The 27,718-nt window shown below is 43.9% G+C and overlaps 1 protein-coding gene across 1 annotated transcript in view; it reads left to right on the forward strand.

Annotated features, from left to right (window-relative positions):
* The first annotated feature begins 4,359 nt into the window (after window positions 1–4,359).
* Window positions 4,360–27,718, forward strand: part of LGR4 (leucine rich repeat containing G protein-coupled receptor 4) — an 81,592-nt gene continuing 58,233 nt past the window's right edge. The window contains exon 1 of the mRNA XM_074586262.1: window positions 4,360–4,674. Within this exon, the coding sequence (XP_074442363.1) occupies window positions 4,490–4,674 (185 nt within the window). The 5' untranslated portion in view covers window positions 4,360–4,489. The remainder of the gene's footprint in view (window positions 4,675–27,718) is intronic.

Consider the following 27,718-nt stretch of genomic DNA (forward strand, 5'->3'; position numbering starts at 1 on the left):
TGACGTTCTCGTTCACCTGCCATCCTCCCCTGGCGCAGCTCCCGCCTCCGGGAGGAACTCCTCCGGCCGAACCTCGGGTCGTATGTATTTTTGTGTCTGTGCTTCCAGTCTTTATCTGCATGCTCTTTCACATCCAGCTCCCATCAAATCCAAATGAATTCCTCTCTTTGCAGTGCTGCTAGGCAGTTTCGTGGCAACGGCAGGAAAAAAATCCAATGTCCACGGTTTTGTTTGGTGGTTTTGTTTTTTTTAATTTTTCCCTACGTCTTTCAAGCTTTTCAACAAACACCTGACCGAAGTTTCACAAACACCTGCCTGTACATTGGGCTTGAAATCCTGAAGGTCTTATGCAGAGACAGACCAGTTTATGGCGCTTTCCAGTTTCCCAGAAGAAGAGCAGAACGTAGTTTCCTCACAGTTCAACTGAAGCAAATCTTTCATTTTATTTTATTTTTTTAATTGACTTGGTTCTTAAATCCTTATCTCTTTCATCTGGTTTAAAGCACAGCTCGGGATCTTTCTCTCCTTTATGTTTTTTTTTTCTTTTTTTCTCTTAAACGAGCTGATCGCTGCCTTATGCTGTATTTTGAAGGACGCTTCTTGGAATTTGTGGCGTTGAGGATTGTTTTGGACTAGATCTTTTAACCATGATGATTTTAAAGTCCATGGGTACAATTTTTAGTTAAATACATCATTTGATAAAAGGTACCCATTATTTTTTTCAGCTTAAAAATACCTGAGCTTGTAGATCTGTATTACATAAATAAAGCAGCTTTGCAATAAATGTTAGGGGTCTCCTTATAAAGGAAAATAAAACCAGTAAGTGCCTGCAAACAGGGCAGCTGCATAAGAAGAGAGAGGGAGAAGCGTGGGCTGTTGATGGAGGAGCGAGCAACGCTCTGACAGTGCTAGTGAGGGAGACGGAGAGGTTGAAAAAATGAGGAAAGGATTGAAGTTACTTTGCCAGAACAAGTTACAGCCTAACCGGAAACAGCAAAGCAATATCACCTGAACGGAAAGGACAATGTGGATGGCTCCTAGGACAGGAGTTTAGAAGACGGAGACTTGAGATAGCTCCACTAAGGAAAAAAACACCTGAAGAGATGCTGGGAAAAGAAATTGAAAGATTGAAATCAGGCAAGGATTGACAGGAAACGCTAAACTATTCCGGGGCTTCAAAGGATGAGGAAAAAAGTGCTGCTTTTCTGCTTTCGCTAGAAATCTTTCGTCCTTTTTTTCCAGAAGAGAAGTCCTGCGGGTGTTGCAAGTGGCCAGTACCGCAGTACAAAGTATGCTCCGCGCTAATATCCATCTTCCGAATGCCGTGCAGGCAGCGGGGGCCACTTCTGCTCCCTTTATTTTTGGTTAGTGAAGTGAGACTATTTGCAGAGTTGAATATAAGCACTTTGCTATTTTTCTTTGCCAGTTGGGATGAAAAGAATGCTTTTTCTTGTCTGGATTGGCTTGGGTCTGTTTTGTAGAAGTATGTCCAGAAAATAATTATTTTTAACTTTTTTCCTTTGCTGTGGTGGTTCCTGCTCCTCCATCGCTGTCCCTGAGCGCGGTGCAGAGTCTGACGTGAATGTGCAGTGTCTTTGGCCCCAATAGTTGTTCGAACAACTTGGTTTTGACTTGATATGTTTCCCATTCCAAGCTCAACTAGGGAGAAGGACAAGAGAGAACCATATGTGTCTATATACGTATGGCAAAGCTTTATTGTATGTCGGCAAATTCAGCTTTGTTGAGAACTTTGTACTGCTCGCAAGGTATAGGCGAAGCACACAGCAAGTTATTAAAATGACCTTCTTTTTGCAGTGATGAATTACGATGTTCAAACAAAATCAGTGCACCAGGAACAGGATACCCACTATGGAAGAGAATAATATTTTTAGTAATTGGGTAAAATAGTGTTAACTTTTTTAGAAGGGAGTTAACAGTTGAAAAAAATGACGGGGAGAAACGTAGGAGGTGGAGGAGGATGCTGGAAGGTCTGTATTTCTAGATCTGTATCCTCAGTGGGTGCTCTGCCTTTTTGAGCACAGATGATTTTAAATCTTCGGTTCTCCGCTATTTACATTCCTGACTTTTTAAATTTCACCAAATGACCTATTTTGGGCTAAGAGTTTTCTTCTTTGCCCCCACCTCAGTCAGCACAAGGAAGGCGTGATTAGCCCAGACTTCAGCCTGGCATGAAGAGTGTCCCCTGCGATGTCCCTGTGGGTGAGGGTGGCCCTTGGTAAGGTACAGTGTAAGGTATGGGCACCTCAGCTCCTGACGCTCCCGGCACGTGCATTGGAGCTCCGGTCCTGGGCCAGGGTTGCTGTGAATGCTGCCTTTTCACTGGATGTCTGCTGGGAACAAGTATTCCTCATCCCCGATGCGTTTGGCTCGCCATACGTGTGTGGCTATTTGGGATTTTTCGGATTTGACTGTAGCAATGTGAAGTCAGCACCACCACGTCGTGTGAAACGCTTGCACGGTTGCTCTTGCGTTGGGCTGAGGGGTCAATCACCATTGCAAATCCGCTCTTGCCTTCAGGGAAGTCAGCAGAGCTCTGTGTGGTCCATCCCATCCCATCCCATCCCATCCCACCCCATCCCCCTGCTGCCGCGGAGGCAGGTTGTCAGTCACTTACCTGGTTCTGTGCTCCTCCACCATCCACCCACGAAATGAGCAGAACGATACCTACCTACCGACCAGCGTGGCGGCAGAAGGGCTTAGGAAAGCTCCGATCTTGCAGGTGGCTCTCTGGGTCTCTGCTGTTTTAGTTAGGGCTGCGCAGGCTCATCCCCTGGTGTGATTCCGGCTGCAGCTGGGGGCTGTGCTGGCGGCGGAGCCGGGCAGGCAGCTCCCCAGGCGGGTTCAGAGCATCCAAACGAGACATGTAAAGTAGACGGTGCGAGCGTTTGCCATCAGGGCAGGCTCTGGCACCTTCACAGGGCTCGATTCAGCCAGGTGCCTCTGCTCAGAGCCCATTATGGGGTCTGGGCAAGAGGGAGCCAACAGTGAGAGGTCCCAACTGGTGTTACAGGAGTGCTGCCGTGGCATTCCCAGTAAGATATGGTTATTGCACGGAGCATGGTGCGTAGGTGAGCAGAGCTGAACACGTAGCAGGCTCATTCCTGGTGGTAGCTGCGTGTTAGAAGTGTCCAAAAGAAAGCATGTAAAAAAACCCCAAAATTGGTTAAAGAGAATAGCAGCACACACATGACGACGGAGGGTCCTAACCTCAAGGATAGATGGGTGTTCAGTTTTGTTTATTATTGTCTTAAGGCAGTAAGGAAAAGAGGACACAGACCCACTGCTGGCACAAGTTTGGTTACCATGCAGGGGTTTTATAAAAGCCAGATACCGTTTTGTGGGGCAGGGAAACAGTTTTTTAAAGCAAATCGTTTTTGAGAAGAGTTTGTGGTGCAGTCGCTTTGGTAACGGGAGAGTGAAACGCTTTATGTCTCTGACCTCCCGCTCCAGGAGATGGACGGGCGAGGCCAGTTGGGACCCTCTTGTACCGGACCCCGCCGGGGGCACAGGAGCCGGCTGCTGCCTTTGCCACACCTCGCTGCAGGCCCAAGGGTTACTTCATACCGCTGCTTGGCGGCTGCGGTGCGGTGCGGGGGTCTGGGAGCGGGCCCGGGTGCGGCCGCGGCAGAGGTCGGGCTGCAGCAGGGGGACACGGGGACCGGGTGTGGCGGGGCCCTCCTTCACGCCGCCAGCCGGCCCCCATCTCCCCGCCCCAAGGCTCCTCTGGTCGCTGAGTCACGGTTCTGTAACCAAGGGCGCCCCGACGGCCGCCTCAACGAGGGACCGAGGGGTCCCAAGGTGTCCCCCGGGGGTCCCCGCGGAGCGGCCCCGCCGGCGCGGCGGGAGCGCGGAGCGGTGCCACCTCCCCCTCCCACCCGTCAGCCCCGCCCCCCAGCGGCCATTGGCCGCGCCTGCTCTGTGCTTTGCATATTGCCCCGCCCCGCGCCCTCTGCGCGCCAATCGGGGCGCGGGGGCGGCCGCCTCATTAGCATACGCACCTCGGCGCTGGGAGCAGAGCAGCCGCCGCCGCCGCGGCTCGCAGCCACCGAGGGCCGGGAGGGGCGGGCGCCGCGGGCAGCCCCCGCCGCAGGCAGCCGTAGGGGCCGGGGCCGCGCTCCCCGGGGCACCGCCACCCGCCGGACAGCGGCGCGGGCCAGCCGGCCATGGCCGCCCCCGCGCCGTACCTGCGGGGCTGAGATGAGCGGCGGCGGCGACGACGGGCGTTGGATGGGGCGGGCGGGCGGCGGAGGGCTGGCTTCCCCGGCGCGCCGCTGAGGCAGCCCCAGGGCCGCGCCGCGCCGGCCGGAGGCGCCTTGTTATTTTTATTTTTTTCTTCTTGTTATTATTATTATTTTTTTAATATATTTTTCCGCCAGCCCGGTGGAGTAGGGGTTGTGCGCGGAGGGCGCCGGCGGAGAGCGGCAGGCCGAGCCGGGGGAGGCCGGCCGGCGGTCGGCGGGGGCCGGCGATGCGGTGCCTCGCTCTGCTCGGCCTCGTCGCCTGGGGCCTGGGGAGCTGGGCCGGGCCCAGCGGCGGAGCGTCCCCCCCGCCTTGCCCGGCCTCCTGCAGCTGCGACGGCGACCGCGGCGTGGACTGCTCCGGGCGGGGGCTGGCCGCCGTGCCCCCGGGACTCAGCGCCTTCACGCACGCCCTGTGAGTAGGGCCGGGGCGGGCAGGTAGCGGTGGGGGCGGGTGCTTTGTCCCCCTTTCTGAGGAAAAAACCCTCAGTAATTGCCTGTTTATATATTTGTTGTCGCTTCGGCGGGTGTCATACAGCCCCCCCCGGCGCCGGCCCGCGGCGGGGGGGAGCGGCCTGCGGGCAGCGGCGGGGCCCGGCGGGCCGCACGCAGGGCCCGGCCCCCGCGGGGCAGGTGAGGGCGGCCTGAGGCGGCACCTGGCCGCCGGCTCCTCGGAGCCCCGTGGGGACCCGGCTGGGCAAAGCCTTCTGAAAACCCCAGGGGATCGGTCTCGGGGGTTTAAAAGGGCGGGGAGTGAGGCGGGGGGAGCTGCTGGGGGGTCCTGTGGGGGCGAGGTTTGGGGTGTCCGGGTCACCCCTGGGTTGCCGTCCAGGGGTGGGGACACACAGCGCTGCCCGTACATGTGTGCGATGTCCTCGCACCGAAGCGCCTTTCTCTTCAGTTTTCTTCAGAAAACCATTTCCCAGGCCAGCTCGTCTTCGCCCAGAAGTGAAGGCGTTTTCAGTCTGCAGCATGTCTAAATCCAGTTAACTGAGGATGACTTCGCTTTTACAGAATCTCTCAGTATGGCACACACAGCTGAACTTTGAAAAACACAGCATAAGACTCAGGAGCTTGGTCAGGTTCTGCTTGTGGATGGAGAAAAATGTAAACTCTTAAAACAGTTTCCCCCGTGTGCTATGGTATTGTAAACTAGGCGCAAACTGGTGGATCTTGTGTTGAGTTTGGGTAACTTTAATAATAAAATTTTAATTGAGGACTGAACACTCTCTTCCTTAGAGACACGACCGGAGAGGGATTTGCAGCTTTCAATATGGTAGTTTTGCTAATCCACAAACCTGTTAAGTTTCACAATAAAACCTGTCAGTCTTGCCCCACTTCTCGGCACAGATTTCACAGGCTGGAGTGAGGTCTTGTATGGGCCAGTGGTCAGGTCTGCTATTACTAAAGCTTCGCTGCCTTTACGACACATAGTACAGAGCACACTACAGCAAATTACGGCGCGTGGTTTCAGATCGGTCCTGAACTGCTGCATTGTCAAAATACAGTAGTAGTGTATGCCTTTGAAAATATCACTTCTTTTTTTTTTTTTTTTCTCTTTGTTTGCCTACACTTACTTAATATGCAAAGGGAGTCTGATTCTTAGTTACTGGAGGTTTTGTTTACTGAGCAGGTTTCCAGTTTCTCCTACCTGTTTGGACTTTTTTTTTCATTTAATTGTTCAAGCTGGGTGGAGAAAGATTACTGGGCCTTTTGCTTGTGTAGTACTTGACAAGTGGCAAAAGTTGTTAACTGCACATAAATATTTTTTTCCTTTTTCTGCTTGTACGATGTTAGTGGGAGCTGACTTCGTGGTGGTTTTTCTGTGTCAGAAACAATGTTTTGTGAGCGTTTGGGGTAGGGAGTCAGGAGCTGCCGTTGGGAAGACTTGGGCTTGCTGGTAAACTGTCTTCACTTTCCTCCACAAGGAAGTTACCCCATTTCATAAAGTACTTGAAGCCTATCTGGTAAAAGCCGCATTTAAGCCCAAGGTTTTATGGCTACTACCTTGTCTGTCTGTCTTGTAAAATGGAAATGGTACATCCCCGTGTGTCTACAACATGGCATTAGACAACAACCCATGTTGTCTAATGGGTACAAGTCGTCATAGCCAACACCCATTAGAGATAAGGTTGCCAAAGAGTTTCAGTTTGTAAGTTCCTCCTTGCTATGCAGGTAAATTTCCAGAAACCAATTTAACGCTTACGGCAAAAGTGAGAGGAGACCCGACCCGCGCGTGCTTCAGCGTGTTTTGAGATGCGTTTGTGTCACTGCTGGTTTGGTTTTGCGTTCTTTAAACTGGAGCAGAATGTTTTCGCTGTCTCGTTGTGTGGCAGTGAAGGATACCCTTGGTCCCCATTTGTGTTTAGTTCCTGTTTCCTTATTTACAGAAGGAAAAAAATGGGTGACTCTTGGCACTTCTGTGCCTGAATAGTCTCTGTTGTAGTGAGGCCACTGGAAGTTTAGGGTATGTAGAACACAGTTTCGTAGGCAATAGAAAAGTCATTTCTGACCTGCTTGGGCTGGGCAATCTATAGTTTTGCCAGAGAAGCTGAGTTGGCTTGTGTTGAGGGGGAAAAAATAAATAAATAAAATAAAATCACACCTCCTAGCTGACATGTTTGTGTCATGGCAAAGTGTCTTAGCTACGTGAAGAGAGGAAAGCTTTTCTATGATTCGTGTCAGGCAGCATAATGATGCCAGGAAATCCCCTTAGCATTGCTACGGGGCTTTTTTTGATTATAGCCGTAGCAGCAGAGAGTTTGTAGTGTAGAGATGGCTGAAAAAGTGTTACAAGCGATGATGTTTTGCGATACTAAAGCAAAGTTGTGCCTACGTTTTTACTTTGGCCAGGAGAGAGCAACTGAAAGAAAGTTGCTCACAATTAACCCAAGCTGGCAGTGAGTGAGTTTCAGGGTGGTTGATAACCATGGAAGGGGGTTGGTATTTAATTCTTACTACTTCTGTTTTCCTGCAGCCTTAATTTCTTTGCATTAATTTTAATAATTTAACATAACTTCCAAGGTTTATTCCAAGGCTGTATTTATTTAAAATACAGCCATGTTTCTTGGGCTGCCACAAATGGTCAGGCAGGGATTTCTCTAGAGTCTCAGATTCCCCTTTTTCCTTATCTCTCTTCAGCTCTTGACTGATCCACTGCTCATTCCTTGCTTGCTGTGGTGGTTAGGAAGCTCCTCCAAACAGAGCAGTTGTGGGTTTGTTTTTTTGTGGAACACGCATTGAATAGACACTCCACTGCATTCATACCTGGCTAAATGTGACACTGTGGTGCAGGAGGAGAAGGACTGGGCTCATAGCAGGGGGGTTCTATGGTTACCCCCTCGCACCGTGTGGTCACGTGTGGGTGGTTGCATCAGACCGAGCAGCGTGGAAAGACAGAGTATCTGCTCATTACTTTTGAGTCATCGGCGTGCTTTGAGAGGTGGAATTTGAATAAAGAAAGGTGAGTATGTCGTCCCAACCGCAGTCGTCTTGGTGAAGAGATTTTTGGGAGATAGACAAGTGCTGGGAGGAGAGGTGGCAGCACTAGAGCCAGACTCTCTGAGGGGCAGGAGGGGAGGAGATGGGATGGATGGGAAGGAACGCAGAGGGAGTCAGGAGGACATGACCAGGGATAATTACTCGATACTTTTACTGTGGGCGGCCATTTGTTCTGTATAATTTAGGTAGGTGTTTATGTAACTTTTAATTACCAGCTGCCTGTTTTTCTGTTTATGAAGGTTGTGATTTTGCTTTGTTGCAAAATAACTGTCGTCTAGCAAGTTGAGATGCCTATGCAAGAATGTGAAAATGTTGTTTGTTTGGATTTTTTAATCAGTGCAGTACGCTCCTGATCCTTGCTATGATATTTCACGTGCCATGTGCTAGAAAATGTCCATGTTAATGGAAGAAAGTTACGGTAGGGCATACTTGTGCTTCTCATGGGTGTCAGTTTGAGAACTAAAATTCCAGTTTTGGGGCTTTAATACTTGTGTGAGTCTTGTGGAGGAGATGAAAAGCAGATAATTCTGGCTAATGACTTCGGAGAGGTCTTGCATGAGTCTGGCTCTTTTAGGGGCTTGCCTGACAACCATGAGGAATATAGTCCCTTTTCAGTGCCTGCTATTATATTTCGGGCACTTGAAATATAAAAACATTACAGACAATTTTCCTTCTAGTGCTTCTTGCTTGTATTTTCAGGGAATGGCAGGGTCCCTTGCTTTAATTTTACTTTCTTTGAATTGTGAAAGGAGGGTTTGCGAGTCCCGGCTGCCCTAAAGGATAGACCTTCAGGATGAAACAGTCATCTTGGTCTTTTGTTTTTTATTACTCGTTTAACCTGATACTGGCTGTCTTTCTGTGTGCTGTGTTCTAGCTTTATAAGATCAAGATGTGGCAGCTAGCATGTCGCTAACTTTATAAGATCAAGATGTGGCAGTTGAGACGATCGTTTTTTTTACTTGTTTCATACCACAGGTTGCTTCAGCAGATGCAGAGAGTTGATTATCTTCTCTTCAGTATGCAGGCTATCCGGAAGCACCTACACCATCTCACGTTTGAGTTGTCTTGATCCGTTTATGTACAAACAGCAAAATGATACGGTTCTGTTTGGATTCAGTAGAGTTTGCACGTTTTATTTTTTCCTTTTCGTCTGGCACTTTTATTTTTTGTAGAATGGTGATGAAATGCAGTAGGTAGATGTGAGGTGCCATCTTCTAACATGTCTGGTACGAACATGCAGGTACTTAGCATCCCGTTATGGTCAGATAAGCACAATAAGGACCTGGCTGCGGTTTTGTGAATGCTGTCTAGCAGAGTTGTTATGGTGAAGAGTAAAGATGTCCAGACGTGACCTTGAGTCTGGAAAATGTAGCATAATTGCAGTCCTCCTGAGATAGAAAAGCCTTATCTAATTAGAGGTTTGAAGGTTTTACAGTTACACCGTTTAGGTTTTCACTTGCCTATGCCGCATGCTGGTAATGTGATGGCAAGTACTAAAAGGCTTATTCTGTCTTTTTAAAAGCATGCTTTCCATACTTCTTTTGGAAAGACACGGTCATGTTATTTTAATGTGAATATTCCTGTTAGTTGGCAGAAATGTTGTTACGTTTGTACAGGCCTATGAAATCCCATGGGCAGGAGAGGGGTTTGAGTTTGCTGGTGCAGCATCCAGCACCTGGTGACTGGACCAGAGCCCAGTGGCCCCAGTGGCAGTCTCTCCAGTTTCTTTCACCCAAGGATTGGAATTCTTCTGATTCGTTTAAAACTGGCTGATTTGTCTGTCGGTCTTGTAAAAAAGTAGACACTCTTAGGTAGCGCCCAGAAAAGTGAAGTTGTTGTTTCAAAGTTTGTGAAATATTTTTTACCCTTTTTATGTTCTCTGTTGGCAGCAAATTTGGTGTTTTCCTCTTTTTCCTTTTATTACTCCCCTCTAAAACCCCAGTGCTCTGCCATAGCACTTAATTTGTCAGGTATTTGGCATTTATTTTGTACATTGAGCTCATTTGTATCAGCAATATGTCATTTCTTATTTGATGCTTACTGGCTGAGGCTCATGAGTGTGACTTTGGGGAATATATACTAAGATAAGTGTGCAGCATGGAAAAAAAGTTGGACTTTAGTGTAAGCAAGTTTATGCTAGTAAATAATTACCTTTTCAGCTCTTGAGAGGAATTTACTAGTAACTATCTGCTTGAGATGGAAAATATGGAAGCTGTAATATAAGGACTGAAAAACAAAACAAAACCCAAAGAAACCTCCTCCGCAAGGATCTTTATTTGTTTTGTATTGTACATCTAAGCCAGCAATTTTTGCAGAACACAAGCTCTTATTTACCCAGAGAAAATTACTGGCCTAGATTTCAGAAGGGCTGAGCACCCATATCTCATTTTAGAGAGCATGGGAGCTGCGGGGCTCCGGGAGCTTCTCCGAATGTCAGAGACCCTCCTCTCCCTTCCCTCCTCTTGGCCACCCTTACGCTTTTCCTAAAAGTTTGTTCCTAAAGGTGGTCCTCGTGTTGGGAACGGGCAGGAGCTGGTGATGTGTTTATGTTCTGGAGGATTTGCCAACAACTCAGGTTTGCCTGCTCCTTGTTTTGCAAACAAGCAAGGGAGTGAAATGGATGGGGCTGGTTAGCTTCAGCGCGGCCGCCTGGGACTTCATGGCCAGCAGTTATTCTATTAAGGGATGAATGTGTTTCAGGCAGCAGCTCTGTGCTGCCAAGTTGTGGTTTTGGGGTTCTTTACGGAAGAAGCAGAAAGGCAAAAATAGCTTGAGGAGGAATTAGAGAGATCAGTATGATCCCAGAAATAGGAGACAAAGGTGGGAGAGGGTACACAGGAGAGGATAAGAGAAGAAGCTGTCTCTATTTGAAGAAACCTGTAAATTGAGGCAACAGAGATTTAAATGTTACGAGACCTCTGCTAACAGATTTATCAGAGCATTTCATGGGCTAGAGGTCCCTGGCCATCTTCTGCACTGACCGAGGATTTTGCTATGGGGAAATATTCTTCTGTAGTTTTTCATACCTGCCTTTCAGGTATGAAAACTGCCACTGCAGTTTTCTGATAAGATGTTCTCAAACTTTGGTCTGAAAAGAGATTTCTGGTCATGTGACGTTGTTTTTTAATGCTCTCCCACTGCCAGCTTGCCCTGCACAACCCTCTTGGGAACATGGAGGTAGCTGTTGGTATTTCCTCTGCTGATAGTTGGGCAGACGGCTCAGTTGATGTGGAGTTGCGTGCAGCAATGGGTGTCACAGCAGCTTACACAGAGAGGAAGATCTTGGTGTTACTATATAAATACTGTCCTCTCTATAAACGTGTTTGAAAGCCTTTGTTTAAGAATCAGGCCCAGATTTATTCAGTTTTGTGTTCCAGATAAAGCTGGTATGGCCACATCGGAAACAGCTAGCATTAGATGTATGGGTGCCTGGAAAGCGTAATTAAATCATGCAGAAACGGCATGTGATCTACCTGGCAAAACAGTTGACCTTTTTGCCTTTTTTTTTTTTTTTAAAGTGCTGAGTTACTGCAGCTGTCAGTGAGTTTCACTGAAGTTGAAAGTTTCCAATATTTTCAAATCGTATGTAATTTATTTTAAAATACATAGCTGAAATAGCAGAATGCATTTTATTTTACTGTTGAATGATTTAACTGTTACAGGATTGTGACAAGGTCAGAACTTTCCACTTCCCAGAAACATATTGCTGTCGCTGAAAGATTAGGGGAAAAGAAATCTGTGTTTCAGCTTCACCCTGAATTTGAAAGCACATTCTGCATACAGCCAGTCAACTTACATTATTAATGATACACATCTTTTACAAAATAACAGAAGGACTGTAGTGATCTCAAAAATAAAACTTTAAAGTAGGTGTCTGAAAACCATTGTTGAATTTGAATATATAACAGCTGACTAATGGCATTATACATAATGTCAGTCAATATGAAAACATGTTTTTAAAAAATGCGGATAGCTATTTTTGAACAGGTGATATCGACATATATTCCCTGATAGACTGGAGCGTGATGTCTGTGAGGGATGTATGTGTTTTTGGGAGGCAAGAATATCACATAATGAATTTTTGCCAGCTTCGCTTTCCTGGTGTTTTTTTTATATTTTCTGTTAATACTTACTGAGTTATAGGGAAGTCATATTTTTCTTAAGTGGCCTGTTTCAGTCATAGAGTATGTTTTGGAGTCAGTAAAACTGTTGGCTAAGCTTTTTACATTCATTTTTTTGAACTTATTAAAAAGCATATTATTCAATACATTTTGTTTAATTCAATGTCTTCTCAAAGGAAGAACAGTCTTCATAGCATGGCAGAAGTGAAAATGAATTCTTTAGGGCATTCCCTTTTGTGCTTTTTGCACTTCTATTTGACAAATACAATTCAGTAAGGGAACCTGAAACGAGTATGTGGAAGGTAAGAGCAATACATTTTTCACTATTGAAGAAAGCTTCTTGTGTTTCTCAAGTGATAGCAGTTTTAGAGGTAGCCAGATGTTCGTTGGTATAATGTGAGAGAACTCTAAAACATGTAAGGTCTGTTGTTGAAATTTGATGCTCAATGTGAATCAATGTTTGGGTTGTTTTGTTGATGTTGTTCAAATCTAATACTGATAAATACACATATAGTTAAAAATCTTGTCATAACTTTGTTACCTCTAGGTAATTCAGGCAGTAGTTGGTGATTTTTTGACAACTCAACCTCAAGATTTTGGCACAGTGAAGATATAATTGAAGTAATTTTTGAGTCTGAAGTTTTTTTTGGTATTTAAAGTTAAGAAAATATTAAAGTTAATTCTTTTCTTTAGGGGTAGGAAAACTATTACAAAGCTTAATACCTCTATCACTTTTTTAAAATATAGTAAGTAATTCCTGTAAGCTTTGCATTAAAAATGTAATGCAAATTAACATTTTTATGTACAAATTAATGCAATTAAAAATGAGGGAGGAGCCTCAGACCATCAACATGGTCTGTAGGAGGGGATGGAAGTTATGCAGAAGGTGCTGTCTTTGGGGCAGAAAAAAAGATCTTTTTGCTAATCAAAAGACTAGCAAGTGCTAATTCTTTATCTTGAGGAAGAGATGATGAAGAAAAATCCAAAGTCAGGTGAAGTTGTTGAGAGCACCCTGAGAAGTCAGGCCATCGGAGAGTAAACAGCTGTCTTTGCAGCTCTCAGTTGAGCATTTTCTTACTGAAATATAAAGACTTTTTTTTTTTTTTTAAGCTGTGTACCTCCTCCTTTTCTCTCCCCAGCCAATCCTGGAGGAATGCTAGGGACTTAAAAGGACTTTTTTCACCCTAAAATTTTTGAGCGAATGTGTTTGGACTTTTAAATGGTACGCAATTAGCAATGAGTCATAAATGGATGTGCAATTTCAGAGGTATGCAGGGGAGGCCTAAACCTGTTTAATTTAGCTTAATAGTGCTGCAGTTGTGTATTTTACAACCTCGTTCTGTGAAAAATGTGTTTTTGTTTGGGAGTTTTCCCATTACCTTCTTGACATCTGCATGGTTACAGATGAATGGCCTGACCCAGTGCCCCAGCGGGGAGAGCGGCGTGGCTGTGCTTTCAATAGGCATGTCGCGGACAAAGGAAACATATGGAATATTTCATTCCTCTCTTTGCAAGCGGTGTACGGGGCTGTGAGGGCAGAGGGCTGGGGCCTTCAAACTTTGTGGTAGATCAGTAAGCTAGCCATAAGGTTTGCTGTGAGCCACCAAAATGTTCTTGCTGAAGGTGTTGTACTTTACGTGGTGCTGTCTTTTGCCGTGGGACCAGAACCCCAGCTGTAGAGCAAAGCCATTTTGTCATTGCAATATTAATAGTGTGACCATGCGGTGGAGTTCACCGTGGTCATGTTTTGTTCCTCCTGATACGTGATACTAAGCGATGTTTTTTTTCTCAACCATTGGGGCACTGTGGTGGTTGGTATTTGGTGTTCAGTAGGTGTAGAAGATGTGAGTGCAGATGCGAGGGTCCCCCAGGAACGTGCCTTGGGGGTCTGTCTCCCCCTATGCCCATGACTTTCAGAGCATGAAATCAGACCAAATGTTCCCTGTCATCCAAACAGGACATCACAGTATGTTAACTTGTAAAGTGAGGGTTTGTTTTTCCTGCACTCAGGACTTTGGGGTTATGGCAGGAAAGCAGGGATGGTTTTCTCCTGTTGCAGCACCACCTTGGAGGAGAAGATGGTGCGAGTCAGGAGAGGACGTTTGGGGAAGCTTGCTGCTCCATGCCTGTTAAAAGGACTTGGTGGTGTCTAGCTTCGATCCTTTCTTTGTTGCTAAAATTTCATCTAAGGGGTGTCGTGGCTGTTCTTCTTGAAATTCTGTTTCATATGTTTTCAGAAATAACTCTTACTTCAGAAGTTTCCTTGCTATTTTTCTAAATTCTGATCCAGAACAGTTGTGGGTATAGCTGTCTCATCTGGAGAAGTGAAGGGACTCTGAAACCTGTGACTCTGCTGTTCAGGCCTCTCTCTTTGGGGCAGTAGGTCTTTCTGTGTGGAAGCCTGCCTGGTGTTCTTCGCTTGTCAGGACTGGTGGATCTGGCCTTCACTCAGTTCTTGCACGTAAAAGCTGTGAAGGAGCCATCTTCTTTTTCTGGTGCTATGGTTGAAAGCCCTAGAAATGTGTTGGGTTTTTAGCTAGGGGAAGCCTTGCCCAGGCTGGGAAATATGCTTGTAGCTCTCTCAGCAGTTCTCTGAGCTGCTCGTGCAAATTAGGAGCCCTTGAACATACTGAAGGGACACTGTGGTGTTTAAAAGATTCATGCAGTTAGGCCCAGATTTACGTGTTCTTGAAGGATATTTTGCAAAGTTGCTGCCAGCAGCAAACTCTTTGTTCATCTCTTTTAGTTGCAGTTTCACTCAAGTGGCTTCTCAGTTGAGCACTAAATCCTCACCCTGCTGTGCTCCCTCTGGGTGTTATCTTGGGGTCTCAGTGGCCCTCATGGAATTAGGGGGGAAAGCTGAGCCGGGGAGAGAAAAGGATATAGTCCTGTGTGAGGGGCTCTGCTCTGAGGACGTAGCTGCTGGTGGTTTGGACCTGGACAGGCTTCAGCCTTTTGGTACTTTTTTACTGCTGTTGGTTTTAGCACTTGGGTTTAGAGGGGGGGAAAAAAAAAAAAAATTGTATGTGCTAATATTGACCAAACTGTTAATATTTTACAGAAGTAGTGTGAGTCTTGCTAGGTGTAGAAAGTGTCTTTTCCAAGGGCAAATCTTCTGGTTCTGTGCTAAGTGTTTAGTGGAGGGATTAAATCTCTTCGATATCCAGCTCAATTAATCATTTATTCAGAATTGACTTGCTCTTGCTTGACACTTCGTTTTCAAAAATTTCAGCTATTTTTTTGCCTGTTCTTTTTTTTTAACCTGCTTCCTGCAAAGACAGATCTCTAGTTTCCAGGACAAAAATGTACAGTATCTTGATGTTTAGGAGTTTTAAGCAGGATTTTTATTTGGTTTGAGGATAATAAAAGTCAGTCACTTATTGCTTCAGCAGAAGCCTCTGCAATTGTGCAGGAAGGCCAATTTTTTCTCCTTAAAAAAATTAAAAAAATCTTTCTCTACTCTCCTAAGTAATAATGCCGGTAAAATACATCTATAGCGTGTTCAAGAGAGATGGCTATTGTTTAAACAGTAATATATCAGAAATCCTGCTTAAGAGTAGGACTGCTTCCGCTGTCATTGTCTCTCCACTCATATAAGATAACTTTTTTTTGCCCTAATAACTAACTGCGTCGATGGGAGAAATTCTGTAACATACATTGGATTGATGCTTATTTCCGAATACCCTGGATTTTATCTTGCTAAATATATTCCCCTTTTCCTTCAGGTAAAATGCATCATCTGGTCTTAGTTGGTTCAGTGCCTTCAGGAATGGAGAATAGTGGAATAATAACATAAACATAAAAAATATTCCTTCTTAACGCCATTTTTCAGTGAATTGGAGTCAGTGAATTTGGTGTCTGGTCCAATTTATTTTGCTACAAAAGGGTCAGATTGATATTGTAGGCCACTTTGCTGTGCAAATTGCTCTGCCCACCAGTTTGTCCTTTGGCGCCTTCAATGGGAATAGACAGCTTCTGTTTCATCTCTGTCCTGCCAGTGCCCGGCAGGAGACACGGCTCGGGGCTTGCTCCTCATTCCCAGTTTGTGTGGAGCTGCTGAGGCCCTCCAGGCTCTTCTGTGCAAGGAATTTGGGAGGGTTCGGGGAGCTCTGTACAGTTTGATCCTTGACTGCTTGCTGTCTTAAAGTCCATGCCAGACTAATAATTTTTTGCCCATGTAAGCTTTGTTACCATAATAAATATAATAGAAACAAATGCTTCAAACCAGAAGGAATGTAATGTGCAAGTAATCACCAAGTTGAGAAATTCTGCCGTACCATGGCAATGTGAAGTCATGAACTTCAGTTGTGCCTGTGGAGAATACGTAGCTATAAATATCCCACAAATGGAAGGGCAATGTTTAGTTCATGTGCTTTCTTTCCTGGTGACTGTGAGATGTGTACTTGACCACTAAGGACTTCTACATCATGCCTGTACCATCCAACAGAGTACACATACTGCTATAGGTTCCCATTGCCCTACTGGTTTGGGACTGTTTTATAGAAGACCGTGCAAATTGGCAAACATTTGTACATGTATCTGTTTTGCTACATCTGAGAAAACCATGTTACGCTGACTGGAGTCCCCCTCATTTGTTGAGAGTACAGTTGGACTTTGATCTTTTTTTCTACCATTTTGGAGTAGTAAATGCTGGTCATGGCAAAAATGGGTATGGACTCCCTACAATGAGATGGATCTGTTGAATGGCTAAACAAGCAACAGGTACTATTCTGAACTTTATCTGGCTTCTTAAAATACGACCTTGTGCCTGTTTTCCCTGCCCTCTGTGTGTATTGCAGCATTCAGGGCTGGCAGCATCACTGAGGAGTTATCCCTGTTCTGGAGTTCTTCTCTTCAACAGGCAATAGTTGAACATAGAAGTTTCACCGATAGCTCCTGCGTGACCGGTCCCTGCTTGGTTTTTCACACCTTAGAGGTACTAGGGAAACTGAGGATTCTGCGCATGATATATGTGTATTTTTTCAAAAACTCCCACTTCTTTCAAAAGACAATACATTAGTTGCATTGTGCTGTTAGAGAGGCAAAGGACAAGAAGTATGTAGTGCCTACAGTCATTCATCCCGTGTGCTGAGTTTTAATTATTGGGACCCTTCTTGAAGTACTATGATAAATTGAAAAGCAGCTTCTGATTTTAAGAGAACAGGTGAATCACAGTGTGAATCAGCAGTGAAAATGCAGAGGTATTTTTCCGCGTGACCATTTTCACTATTACAAAAGTCCTTTGCATCTCTGATTTAAAGAAGGAAAAGCAATTGAGTGGTAGCACCCTGCTGCAGGATTTGCGCCCTGCCCATGTGTTTGCATTGCGGTGCAAGCCTTGTGTATGCCAGTGTTGAGGAACCTTGCCCAGATACCGTTCTGTTTAGCTCTGTTGTATGTAGATGGAAATCTGTTGGTATGTAGAGATATCCAGTTTTGAAAATTAATCTAAGGACTTTGCCAAAAGGATTAAGAGACAGGCTAATAAAGTTTTAAAGTTTAGTAAAGGAGGCAGAAGGGTTCTTACAGCAGAACGGTGCTTAGCAGATGCTGCTTTTGAGGTTGGTGGCAGATATCTTAACAATTCATACGTGCAGATTTATTGGGAAAGCCTTATGGTCTGTCTACGTTACACGTCTTGATTCTCTCCTTTCGGAGCTCAAACACACAAGCATGGCCTTACATGGGATTGCTACTTAACCTGTCCTTATGGAGAAGTCTCTTTTTGGTTTACATCTCTCTGAAGTGTATAGGACACCAGAAATACAGAGTATTGCTCTGTACTTGCTTTATATTTTAAAAGCAGTTAGCACGCAGTTTATTTGCAGAGAATATAGGCAAATCATCCAAGAACCTTCTGCAAATAACAACCAAGAGTCTGTGCGATTAAAAATGCAAACAGCCCCTGTTCTGCTGCCATCTTGTCGGCAGCAGCAGTGCATTGCCGAGGTCTTGGGCTCTTTTCCCCAGATATGGAACTCGAGGAGGAGATTCTGTTACAGCTTTCCTTCACCAGCTTTTCAGGGTTGTGCAAATGATTTTCACCAAGTTTTCACACAACAGCCCAAGGCTTTTGAGGAAGGACTAGACTAGAAACTCATCACGCTTATTCCCATACGTTGCACTCCTTTAGACAAGGCAATTTCCAAAACACTGTGGCGACCGAAGCATGAGAGGCATCTTAAATACTGAAAACCTTGGTCATATTTTAAGCATTTTTAACTGTTAAGAAGATATTATCTGCGGAGAGATTAATGACCAATAAGTAAGCTATGTTGGATCCAGGCTTGCAGAATGCAGTTTAACTGCTTTAGGTTTCAGCACACTCATTTAATTACTGGGTTACAGAATGTTTTCTCTGCTCTGGGGGGAGATGTGCGTAGGGGAAATGTGTGCATTTATATAAAGAACTGTGAATGAAGTTAGGGGATACTGTCTTCGTGTTGCCTAAACAATCCTGCTTTAGGTTACCCCCGCCTTAATTTCCTTTCAAGAAGATTGTAGGTAGGTCTTGCTATCGCTTACACTCGATTACTTCAGTGTTCACTTCCCCTATGTGATGTAACATGCACAAGCTTAATTATTCTTTTCTGGCCTAGGGAGAGATTTCCTTCCAATAATTACCTTCACTGCCCTTTACCCTTCTGCACATTAGTTTGTTTGGAGAAATGTAGTTGCTCGGTAAGCAACTCCAAACAAGGCAGTGCCCGGAGCTGTCTTGGAAACATAATTTATACCTTTTACGTAGCGTGTTAAGCTTCAGTTTGCTGAAACTCGACTACTAGATGTACCGAATTAGCAAGCTCTAAGCACTTCTCCCTTAACTAAAGGCGGTAGGAGTTCAGCAGAAAAGCACCAGTTTACACCGCACTTTGATACTGTAGTGGGGTGATACAGGTAAAAAGGAAAGTACATTTAAGTTAGCAAATAACATCCATTAATTCAACCATCACTTTCTACTGGCAGCTGTTGTTTAGTCATACACTATTTAAATGTCAAAAGAGAATGACTCCTCATGAGATGGATGTGATGCAATGCTGCCAGACTGATTGTTCCTGTGATAGCAAAGAAATACATATTTAATCTTGCGGAAATTTCTCAGGATTGTATCCTTCTGATTGCTCCTCATGCTGTTCTCCGTAATACATAGTATGGAGGAAAGAAAGGACAATAAGAATAGTAAAGACCAAAAGGAATAACGTGCATAAATTCTTTGTTAAAATCTTTTTTATTTTAACTTGGTGGTAGTTGGAGGAAGGATGACTGATCTGTTTCTTGGAATGGGTGGTGCAGAATTAGTTCTCAAAGCTTTGTCTCTTGCAACTTAGATTAATCTGTATGCTATACGAAGTACAATTTGATATGTCAAAAGGATGGGGATGCTTCCTTCCCTACCGTGTTTACTGTAAATAGTCCTTACAATAATGTAACTATTTTGTGGTAAATATAATGAAAAGTAGCAAAAGGTTCCCTTTGTCTTGGACCTCTGAATATTTAGTGCTCTTATAAAGATGAAATAATTATTTAACTCTACTATTAATTGCACAGGAAGTAAATATATTTGTAAAATCGACTGTATTTAGATATGTGGAAAAAATAAGCTGTTTTGAACATGACAAAGTTCTGTATATTTTTAAGTTACACTGCCTTCTTCGTTATATCCTGATGTTTGTTTAAACACAGACAAGAAGTGATCATGTTTTGAATATTTTCTTGCCTTTTAAGGTAGTCTCTTAAAGCTCTAATCTCTGATCTGTTGCAGGATTACTTGTCCCTCAACTAAAAGTTAAAATAAATTACTACACCTGCTTTATACTTTTCAGGTTTGGTAGTGAATATAAGATGTGTTGGTATTTATTGTGGGATCTGACATTATAATTGCAGAGCTCTGCTTCATTTCTGGTAGCTTAAATGATTTGCTGGTTTCAGTAAAAACCTTTTCACCCTCTCAACTTTCAGGGAGTTAATTTTCTTTCCTTTTTAATAGTATCTTCACAATTTTGCTTGTGATAGATTGGAAAAATTGCTGTGTTGATGGTAGTAAATGAAGAAATTGGTTATGAGGAAAACAGAGTGTCAGGAGCACTGAGGTGTCCTTATTAGGGGCAGGTTTTGAGCTGCGTGGCAAGTTTTACTGGCCCCAGTTTACTGATTCAGTAAAACCCATAGTCTTTCAAGGCAGAAGAAACCGGACTTCTTTGAAACAAGCCAGAACAAGAAAAACCAGATCTTGTTATTAATGGAGCTTGGGAGGGGGTATTCTTTGTCCACCTTGCATGCATTATAGTTGTCTTCACTGCAACATAGGTTTATACATTAAAAATGAATGTATATTGACCGGTGGCCTTTAGGTAAGAGCTAGACTGTATTTCCTTGCGTATAGGATAGCTATGATGAAGTAAAAATGTGCCCATGTTTGTCCTGTGGAGGTAGCCAAGGAGACAAGGGTTCACAAGCCCAATTTTCTTCTTGGAGTTCATCTGTAAAATGCATATTGCTGGAAAGATGCATGTGCTATTTCTGTCTACAAGCAGGCTAGAAATACAGGCGGATTACTTGATTGCCTTTTTTGAGTAGCTTGCTTTTCCATCACATGCATTAGATGTGTTTATATAAAAAATTGATCCTATGTACATGATTAAACTTGACAAGCCTTAATCTCTGTTGCTAAGAGTGTGGGCTGGATAGTTAATGTGGTAGGTCTTTGTTTTTCATGTAAATACTTGTAATGTTCTGTTTGCATTAAGTATGCTGTTTTTTTCTTGACAGTTTAGTGATTAAAATCTACTCAGTTTTAAATAGGTGTAGTCATGTAAATACTGAGAACAGCGTTAAACTGAAGAGAGAATTTAACCTTTTCAAGAAAATTACTAGTAATAAGTGCTTCTTTGACCTCTTTTATTTATAATGGCAAGTGATGGATGTCAGGTTTTTTTGGCTGAGGGTTTCTGTAAAAGGTTTCATTTGCTTGTATATATTTTCCTTAAAAATTAGAAAACATGCTAACTTTTTATTGGTTTGTATTCTTAGTTCACCAATGGTTAAGTATTATTATTTTTATTCATGTTAGGGCAGAATTCCGAAGTCCAGAGCTGTACCACTAAATTTGGTTAGCACAACTATCCAGTTTGGGATGCAGTTCCTAACCAACAAAGTCGTGCTGGAGATTGCCTCTGTCCAGATGGTTTTTGGGGGAGGTTGTTTAGGCTTTGGGTGTTTTTTTTTTTTTTATTTGTTGTTTTCCCACTGTTGTGAGATATTTTTTTTTTTTATCAGCCCAATGTGAATTTGTATTGTAGTTGATGCATTGGATGCACTTAGGGTGATATTTCATGCTTGTTTTCAGAGTTTAAATTATTTTTCTTGCTCTTTGCTGTTGGAGAGGAGTCCCTTCTAAACTGCTGTGGTAAATAATCACAGAAATTGTCAATAATATAACAGAACTTGAGAGCAAACTCCTGCTTGATCGATGTTGAAGCTCTGTCAAGGTCAGTGATATAACACATTCTGATAAAGGCTTGTGAACGGGCTTTCCAAAAATGTGGCCTTGGAGTTAGGCCTTCAGAACCAAGTCATGCAGATGTTATCGTCTTTTTTATTTTTTCTTTTTTTTACTTTTAGTACAGTTACATCGTATTTTCTTACAGCGGGAGGAAACAGGAACACCATATAGGACAGGTGGTAGTCATGTATTATTTGTGGGGGCCTTAGTTCAGTGGTCTCAGGTAGACTAGAAGAGATTTTGGTGTATAAGCAGTTTGATTTTTTTTTTGAATATTTTTTGCCTAAATAGGCAGTCTGTTTTTTTTTTTTTTGTTAAAAACAAAATCACTGATTACTGCTGTCAAATTACCATTCCTGAAAGGCAAGTTAATTCCTTGACTATGTGAATACAAATACGAGCAGCTAGCTCTCTGGTGTATTTTTTAAAAAATTAATAATAAAAGCTCTAAGCTGATTTATACCCAGTAGCATTTTGCCTGGATGCATGTAGACTTTATAGCAAGGGGTGCTTGTTAAGGAATGCCTGCTGGATACGTAGGTAGTGTAGAGAGGAGGGTTTTAAACCATTGCTTTTTGTGTTTGCTCAGATTGGTGTTAGTAATAAAAACGTCTTTGTTCTGTTCTCTCCATGTTGTGTGGGGTTTCTGTCAGTCATAAAAAGGCTATTCCCGGTTTCTTGCAGGGGAGAGGGCATTTTGGAGGTTACCAGAGCTTCAGCCTGTGGTTCTTTGACGTGAAAAATACCTTCCACTAGTGATTTTGGTAGCTTTTGGCTGCACCTTCTATTGCCGGGCCGGTCTCCTGGGAGGGAGCTGCCCGTATGCTGCCGTTCACGGGATGAGGGCATTCACAAGGCCATGGGGAGGGCTGGACCCTCGCTGGCTGGGTGTTGGCTTTGTTGGGTGGTGGATGTACCAGGTGCCTCCCTCTCACCCCTGCACCCATCACCCCACAGCCTGCCCCCCAGGCTGGTTTGCATTGGGGAACGACTAGATGACTAGGTTACTGCACCTACGAGGATGATATTGCAATGGCACTTCCTTAAAAACTCTTTTGTTCCCTATTTGTGGCTGGGGGAGAAGCCCTTCAAGGAAAGAGCTGCTCCTGTTTGCTCAAATATTCCAAGTTTCTACAGCATTTCTGTTAAACAGAGAATGTCTACACTGCTGAAAAGCAGAGGTAGTCCTCAAATGTCCCGTTTAGTACACAAACATCGGTATTACATCAGTTTGGTCGTAAATAATGGAGTACAGATTACCTTCGCGTATATTAAATGCAAGCAGATATTTAATTGTACGCAAGGCCACTAAACCCAGCAGGGTATGTATCTTAGCCTCCACAAGCGCTGATTTCCAGACAATGCCAGTGCGTCATGTGCAGTCTCAACAAATTAGTCCCCTGCCTTACCCCGTCCTTTCTCAGCTGCCTGCTCCAGGATGCCCAGGGATGTTTCATCAACATGCCTTGTTCCACTTGCCTTCACTTTGGGAGCTGCCGGCTCGCCATGGATTTGGGCGAGCTGCTGCGGTTATGCCAGATTTATGACCGCCTGTATTTATTTATTTATTCTTGACGGAGCAAGGGGTGTACAGCAAAGAGCGGGCACAGTAAGGGTGAACTTCTTTTTATTGACGATAATATTTAAAAGCTAAAATGTAACAGTATTTCAGTTGTGAATACATGGAAATTGTGTGTACTGCTTAATGTGTTTCAGAAATCCCTGTTACTTTTCTTCCTTAAATACAAGAAAACAGGCGTGTAATGCCTCATTGAAAGAAGCCTGTAGGGGTGCTTTGTGAGGGTCTTAATTAAGGGCTTTGAAAGACTAAACAAAAGGAAAAAGAAAATGCTACAGGGTTATTGTTATTCCAGCCCATTGGCTCAGCGAGCTGACCATCCATTGGTGCCTTCTGTCCATTTGGGAGCTGAATGACACTTTTGTTCGTGGTTAACAGAGGTGAAAGAAGCCAATTATTGGCTGTCTTTTCCACAGGGCAGCTGCAGACGGATTTCACTGCAGGCAAATATGGACTTTTCTGCCACAAGGATGGTTGTGATGACAGTTATTTTTGTGGAATTGTATGAAAGAAAACAGATTATTTTTTTATTTCCCTCGCCCCCCCCCCTCCAGTGACTTGTGTAGATGTTTATTGAAAACTACTGTGAATATGCTGGTGTGGAATGGGAATGTGTAAAGAGCTGGATTCCCCACGCTAACAGCGTACTTGGCTTTTTCTCTGGGTGTGTGAGAGTGAGGTTTTTTTGGTTTTCTTTTTCTCCTCTTATTTTTTTTTTCTTTGCAATTGCAGTTAATTTTAACTATAGGGTTTTTCTAATTGGTGTGCAGTGTGCATTAACCCTCTTATGGCTGCCAGCTCAGACTGTGCTGGCTGCTTTGTCTGCTGTAGTGACAGAGGGGCAACCTCTGCAGGTTCGCAGGAAGCCTTGCAACAGCAAAATAAATGTCTGCGTGCCGTTAGGGACATCAGAAAGTGTCTCTGTGCCTGAAACTTGCCACCCCTTCTCCCATGTCTGTCAGTTGGTACATAATAAAGTCTTTTCCCACAACTCTTGCTTTTAAAATCCAAAACTTATTCCTTTCTCCCCAAGTTTTCTTTGTTTGAGCCTTTAGTTGTAGTTTAAATGTGTGAAAAGACTCAGTTGATGAAGAACCAGGTTCACCGACTGTTTTGATTCTGGAGAAGTCCCCTCCAGTTTGGGGCAGGTTTTGAGTAAGGACCCATGTCTCAGGCAGAGTTCATCCATCTGTTTGTTCCACTGAAAGACTTATCAGCATGTGAGCTGCTCAGGAGGCCTGACAGTGGTTATGGGAGGTTCCTTGTGGTGGCCTCTCTGTGTAGCCATCTAAAATCTGCATTTAGACATAGTTCATAATAGTAGTATGGAAAAAAAAAAAAGAAAAAGGCGGTGTTCCTCATCTTATGTGGCTTTCTGCTCCAGGTAAAAGGAGAGTCTGTCCTTTTGTCCTCCGACCTTCGGAGGTGGAAGCGCTATGAGGACACTCCTCCTTCATCTCTTGGTGCATAAAGAGGAGTTTTTGTGCTTTCAGTTGCCATCTCTTCATCCAGACTGATTATTTTCCTTAACAGATTTCTTTACTGGGTGGCTTGTTACTTGCAGATGTGACTGCTCCTGCCAGTTTCCACTATATTGCCAACCCGCATTGACTGAAGTTGGCCGTGCCTGCCCCTTGAGCTTAGTGTGGTGCAGGCAGCCTTGCTGGAGGCTCTCAAACCATCTGTGGATGCGGCTCTGCGGGCACTTGTCATCTGTTGGCCAGTGTCAGTGGTAGGGCCGTACCTCTGCCAAGTTCCCAAGAGCATATGAGATGCGTACGTGCACAGTGCTGTGAAGTTGTCCACGCAACTCTGGCAGCGATGGTTGTGCAGTGACAAGGGTGACCATCTCCTGGGTGCGGGGACCATCGGAGTGAGCGAGCAGCCCGGCTCTCAGGAAAGCAACATCCCGCAATCTGATGTTCCAGCAAAGGGAGGTGTCTGGGTGTGAGACCCTGCTCTGCGTGGTGGGAGGTTGTGGGAGAAGGCTTAGTCCCAGGGCTACTTGCAGAAGTAGGACTAGTCTCCTTGTCTTCTAGGAGAGAGGGCCAACTGGTGGCCAAATTTGGAAAGCAATAGAGTAATGACTTTTTTTTTAATTTTTTCTCATCATACCAGCTAGTTTTTTACTGCAGACTTTGTGGGAGAAGACCCACTGTTACGTACGTGCACACCACGGATGCTGCTGTCACTGTAGATCCTGAACTTTGATGCGTATCATGTTGCTTTAAGATGACAGCAAGTGCAGGTTGGGGAGGAAGAATAAAAGCTACACAACTTTGACCACCAAGGGAGGAGTTGTGATTTTTCACAAGGCAAAGCATACGTCAAGTTTTGCTTCTTGAAATGAAATAATTAGCTCTGTGATAAGTCAGATAAGAACAAGATAATACCTAACACTTTCATTATAGAAGAAGAAACAAAATTGGTTTGGAATACTTCCTTGACGTCCCTTGTTCGGTCCTTTACTGTTGAAGTACAAGCTGCACTCCATAGCTCTTCTCTAAGATTGTCCTGGCAGACATTTTGTGCAGCTTTCACTTCGATTCGTGTCTAAGGTTCACTGGAAGGTAAGGTGGATGTGCTCAACCTGTGTCTTCATGTGTGTAAGGGACTTGGCCATGCGTCTCAAATAAATCAAAAGAGGAATGTAGCTGAAACCAGTATAACCCGAAAGGATGGGAAGCTCGTACGAAGCTGGTGTGGCTGTTTGGGTTCCTGCATTTAGCTACATGTCCTGTCAATAGGCAGCAGCCCTGGCATTGCCTTTTGTTGAAGGTACTGTTTCACTCGGGAAACACAACAGTTATGTTTTAGCACGTGTGAACCCTGCCGTGTGAGAAACTTCAGAAGACTTCAGGCAGACTTTATTCCTTCAAATGTCTTAAAGTGGAAGTTACTCTTCTGTTAAAGTACTGTGCAATAATTGATGATCAAGAATTTACAAAACCTAAGTTTTACATCTTATCAAAATTGCTTGGGCTTCTTCGGCTACTTTAAGATCCCTTGAAAATTGCTATGTAAAAGCATGTTTGGTTCTATAAAGGCCATTCCAGGTGCTGCCATGAAATCTATTTTGACACTAGAAAGCTGTACTGTGTTCTTTTAGTTTTCCCACAGTATATAGATAATTATAGTGCTGTATTGCAGAAAAAAGATTTTTTTTTTCCCCCCCCCGAAATAATTTTCAGTTACATCCAAGTTAACATGTTGTATGTAAGTGAAAAAAAATTCTTAAATGCTAAAGCTGTTGTATATAGCTGTTTGGACTGATTGGGATGTTTACATTTTGCCTTCTGGCTTCATCATATCAGTGTCTGTGTTCACACACTGATTTTTGTTTTGCTTTTTTGCTTTTAGCCTCTAAAAATGTAGGGCTTACCCAGAGTTTTGAGGCTCAGGTTGCTTTCTAAACATTGGGTGGGACAGACTAGGAGACCAAAATAAACCAGAAGAAAATGAATAAAATTCAAAGTACTTAGAGTTACTAAAGTTGGCATTTTTATGAAACTGGATTTGTAGCTGTTTGTGTTCTTTTTGCAACAGAGCAAAAACACAGAGTGAAAATGCAACAGAAGGCTTTTATATGTGTGTAGCACTGTTTTTCTATCCGAGTAAACAGATTTAAGTGCCGGGCTCTGTCTGGACAGCTCAGAAGCACTGGTAGCTTTATCCTCCCCCTTCCTCTCAGAGATGCAGAAGAGATTATTCTCCTTTGAACCTGGGCTTTGGGAAGGGGAAGCAACCTGTCCAAACCCACAAAATGAGTCTGTGCTGGGGCAAGGAACTGAACCTCGGCAGATCTGTGTCCGGGGTTGTAATGGGGAGCTTTTGGTGTGAAACGTTTGTTGTAGTAAATACTGTGTTGCTAGGTGGGGTGAGATGTGGTGTCCTTGGAGTCCAAAGGGTGAGCGTGGCTCCCTACGCTCCTCTTGAGGCGGTTTAAGTTTTATGGAATTGCCCTTGAAGCTGTTAAATGAAACGAAACGTGCCTTGTAGTTGTTTGTGGGTATGCAGCAAGGGCCCGAGACTGGGGAGGGGGAACCCAGATCTCATTAAACTGGTTTGATTACATAGTTTGATGATGTTCATAGTGTTTCTGCAGTGCTTGTTCACAGAAGTTTTTGATAAGGAAAAAATGCTTGAGAACTTCCTCAACAGTAATGAACAAAACCTTGGCTTGGTCATGCGTGAAGTGTCTGTGTCAGGTTTAGCAATGTGTGCTTTAAATTAAAAGTCGGATATGACTCTATCCTGGGGCTGACTTAACTCGTTAAAGAAAAATCAAGAGTAATTTAAAAATGACATAGTTGCCTTGGTGGTTGATGGTTCAATATGACTCCGCAATGGTGAGGACAATTGTTGCAACTGGCAATTCTGCCCTATTTTAACTTGGTTGCAAACATAGTGTTAAACTTTATTTACTTACAACATGACAGATACCTTTCTGTAAAACTCCTTTAGGGAATCTGGTGTTGATTTCATTGAAGGTGTAGCTACATGTTACACTTCCTTTTGGTGCAAAGTTCCCACTGTCCCCTTACTGTCCCCTTCAGTACCTTTCTTATTTCTACTACCCTTTCAGTTTGCTGCCCCATAATTGTGCCGATACAGCTCTCTGTGAGGCTGTGCTATATACAGGACTGTTAACCTCATCTGATGTTTTTAAAAAACAACCACAACAAAAAAAAAAACAAACAAACAAAAAAAAAAAAAACAGCAGAAAGCAGGAATACTTTTGTTTAAATCCAGTTTA

This window comes from Larus michahellis, chromosome 4 (assembly GCF_964199755.1).
Source record: "Larus michahellis chromosome 4, bLarMic1.1, whole genome shotgun sequence".
NCBI lineage: Eukaryota > Metazoa > Chordata > Aves > Charadriiformes > Laridae > Larus > Larus michahellis.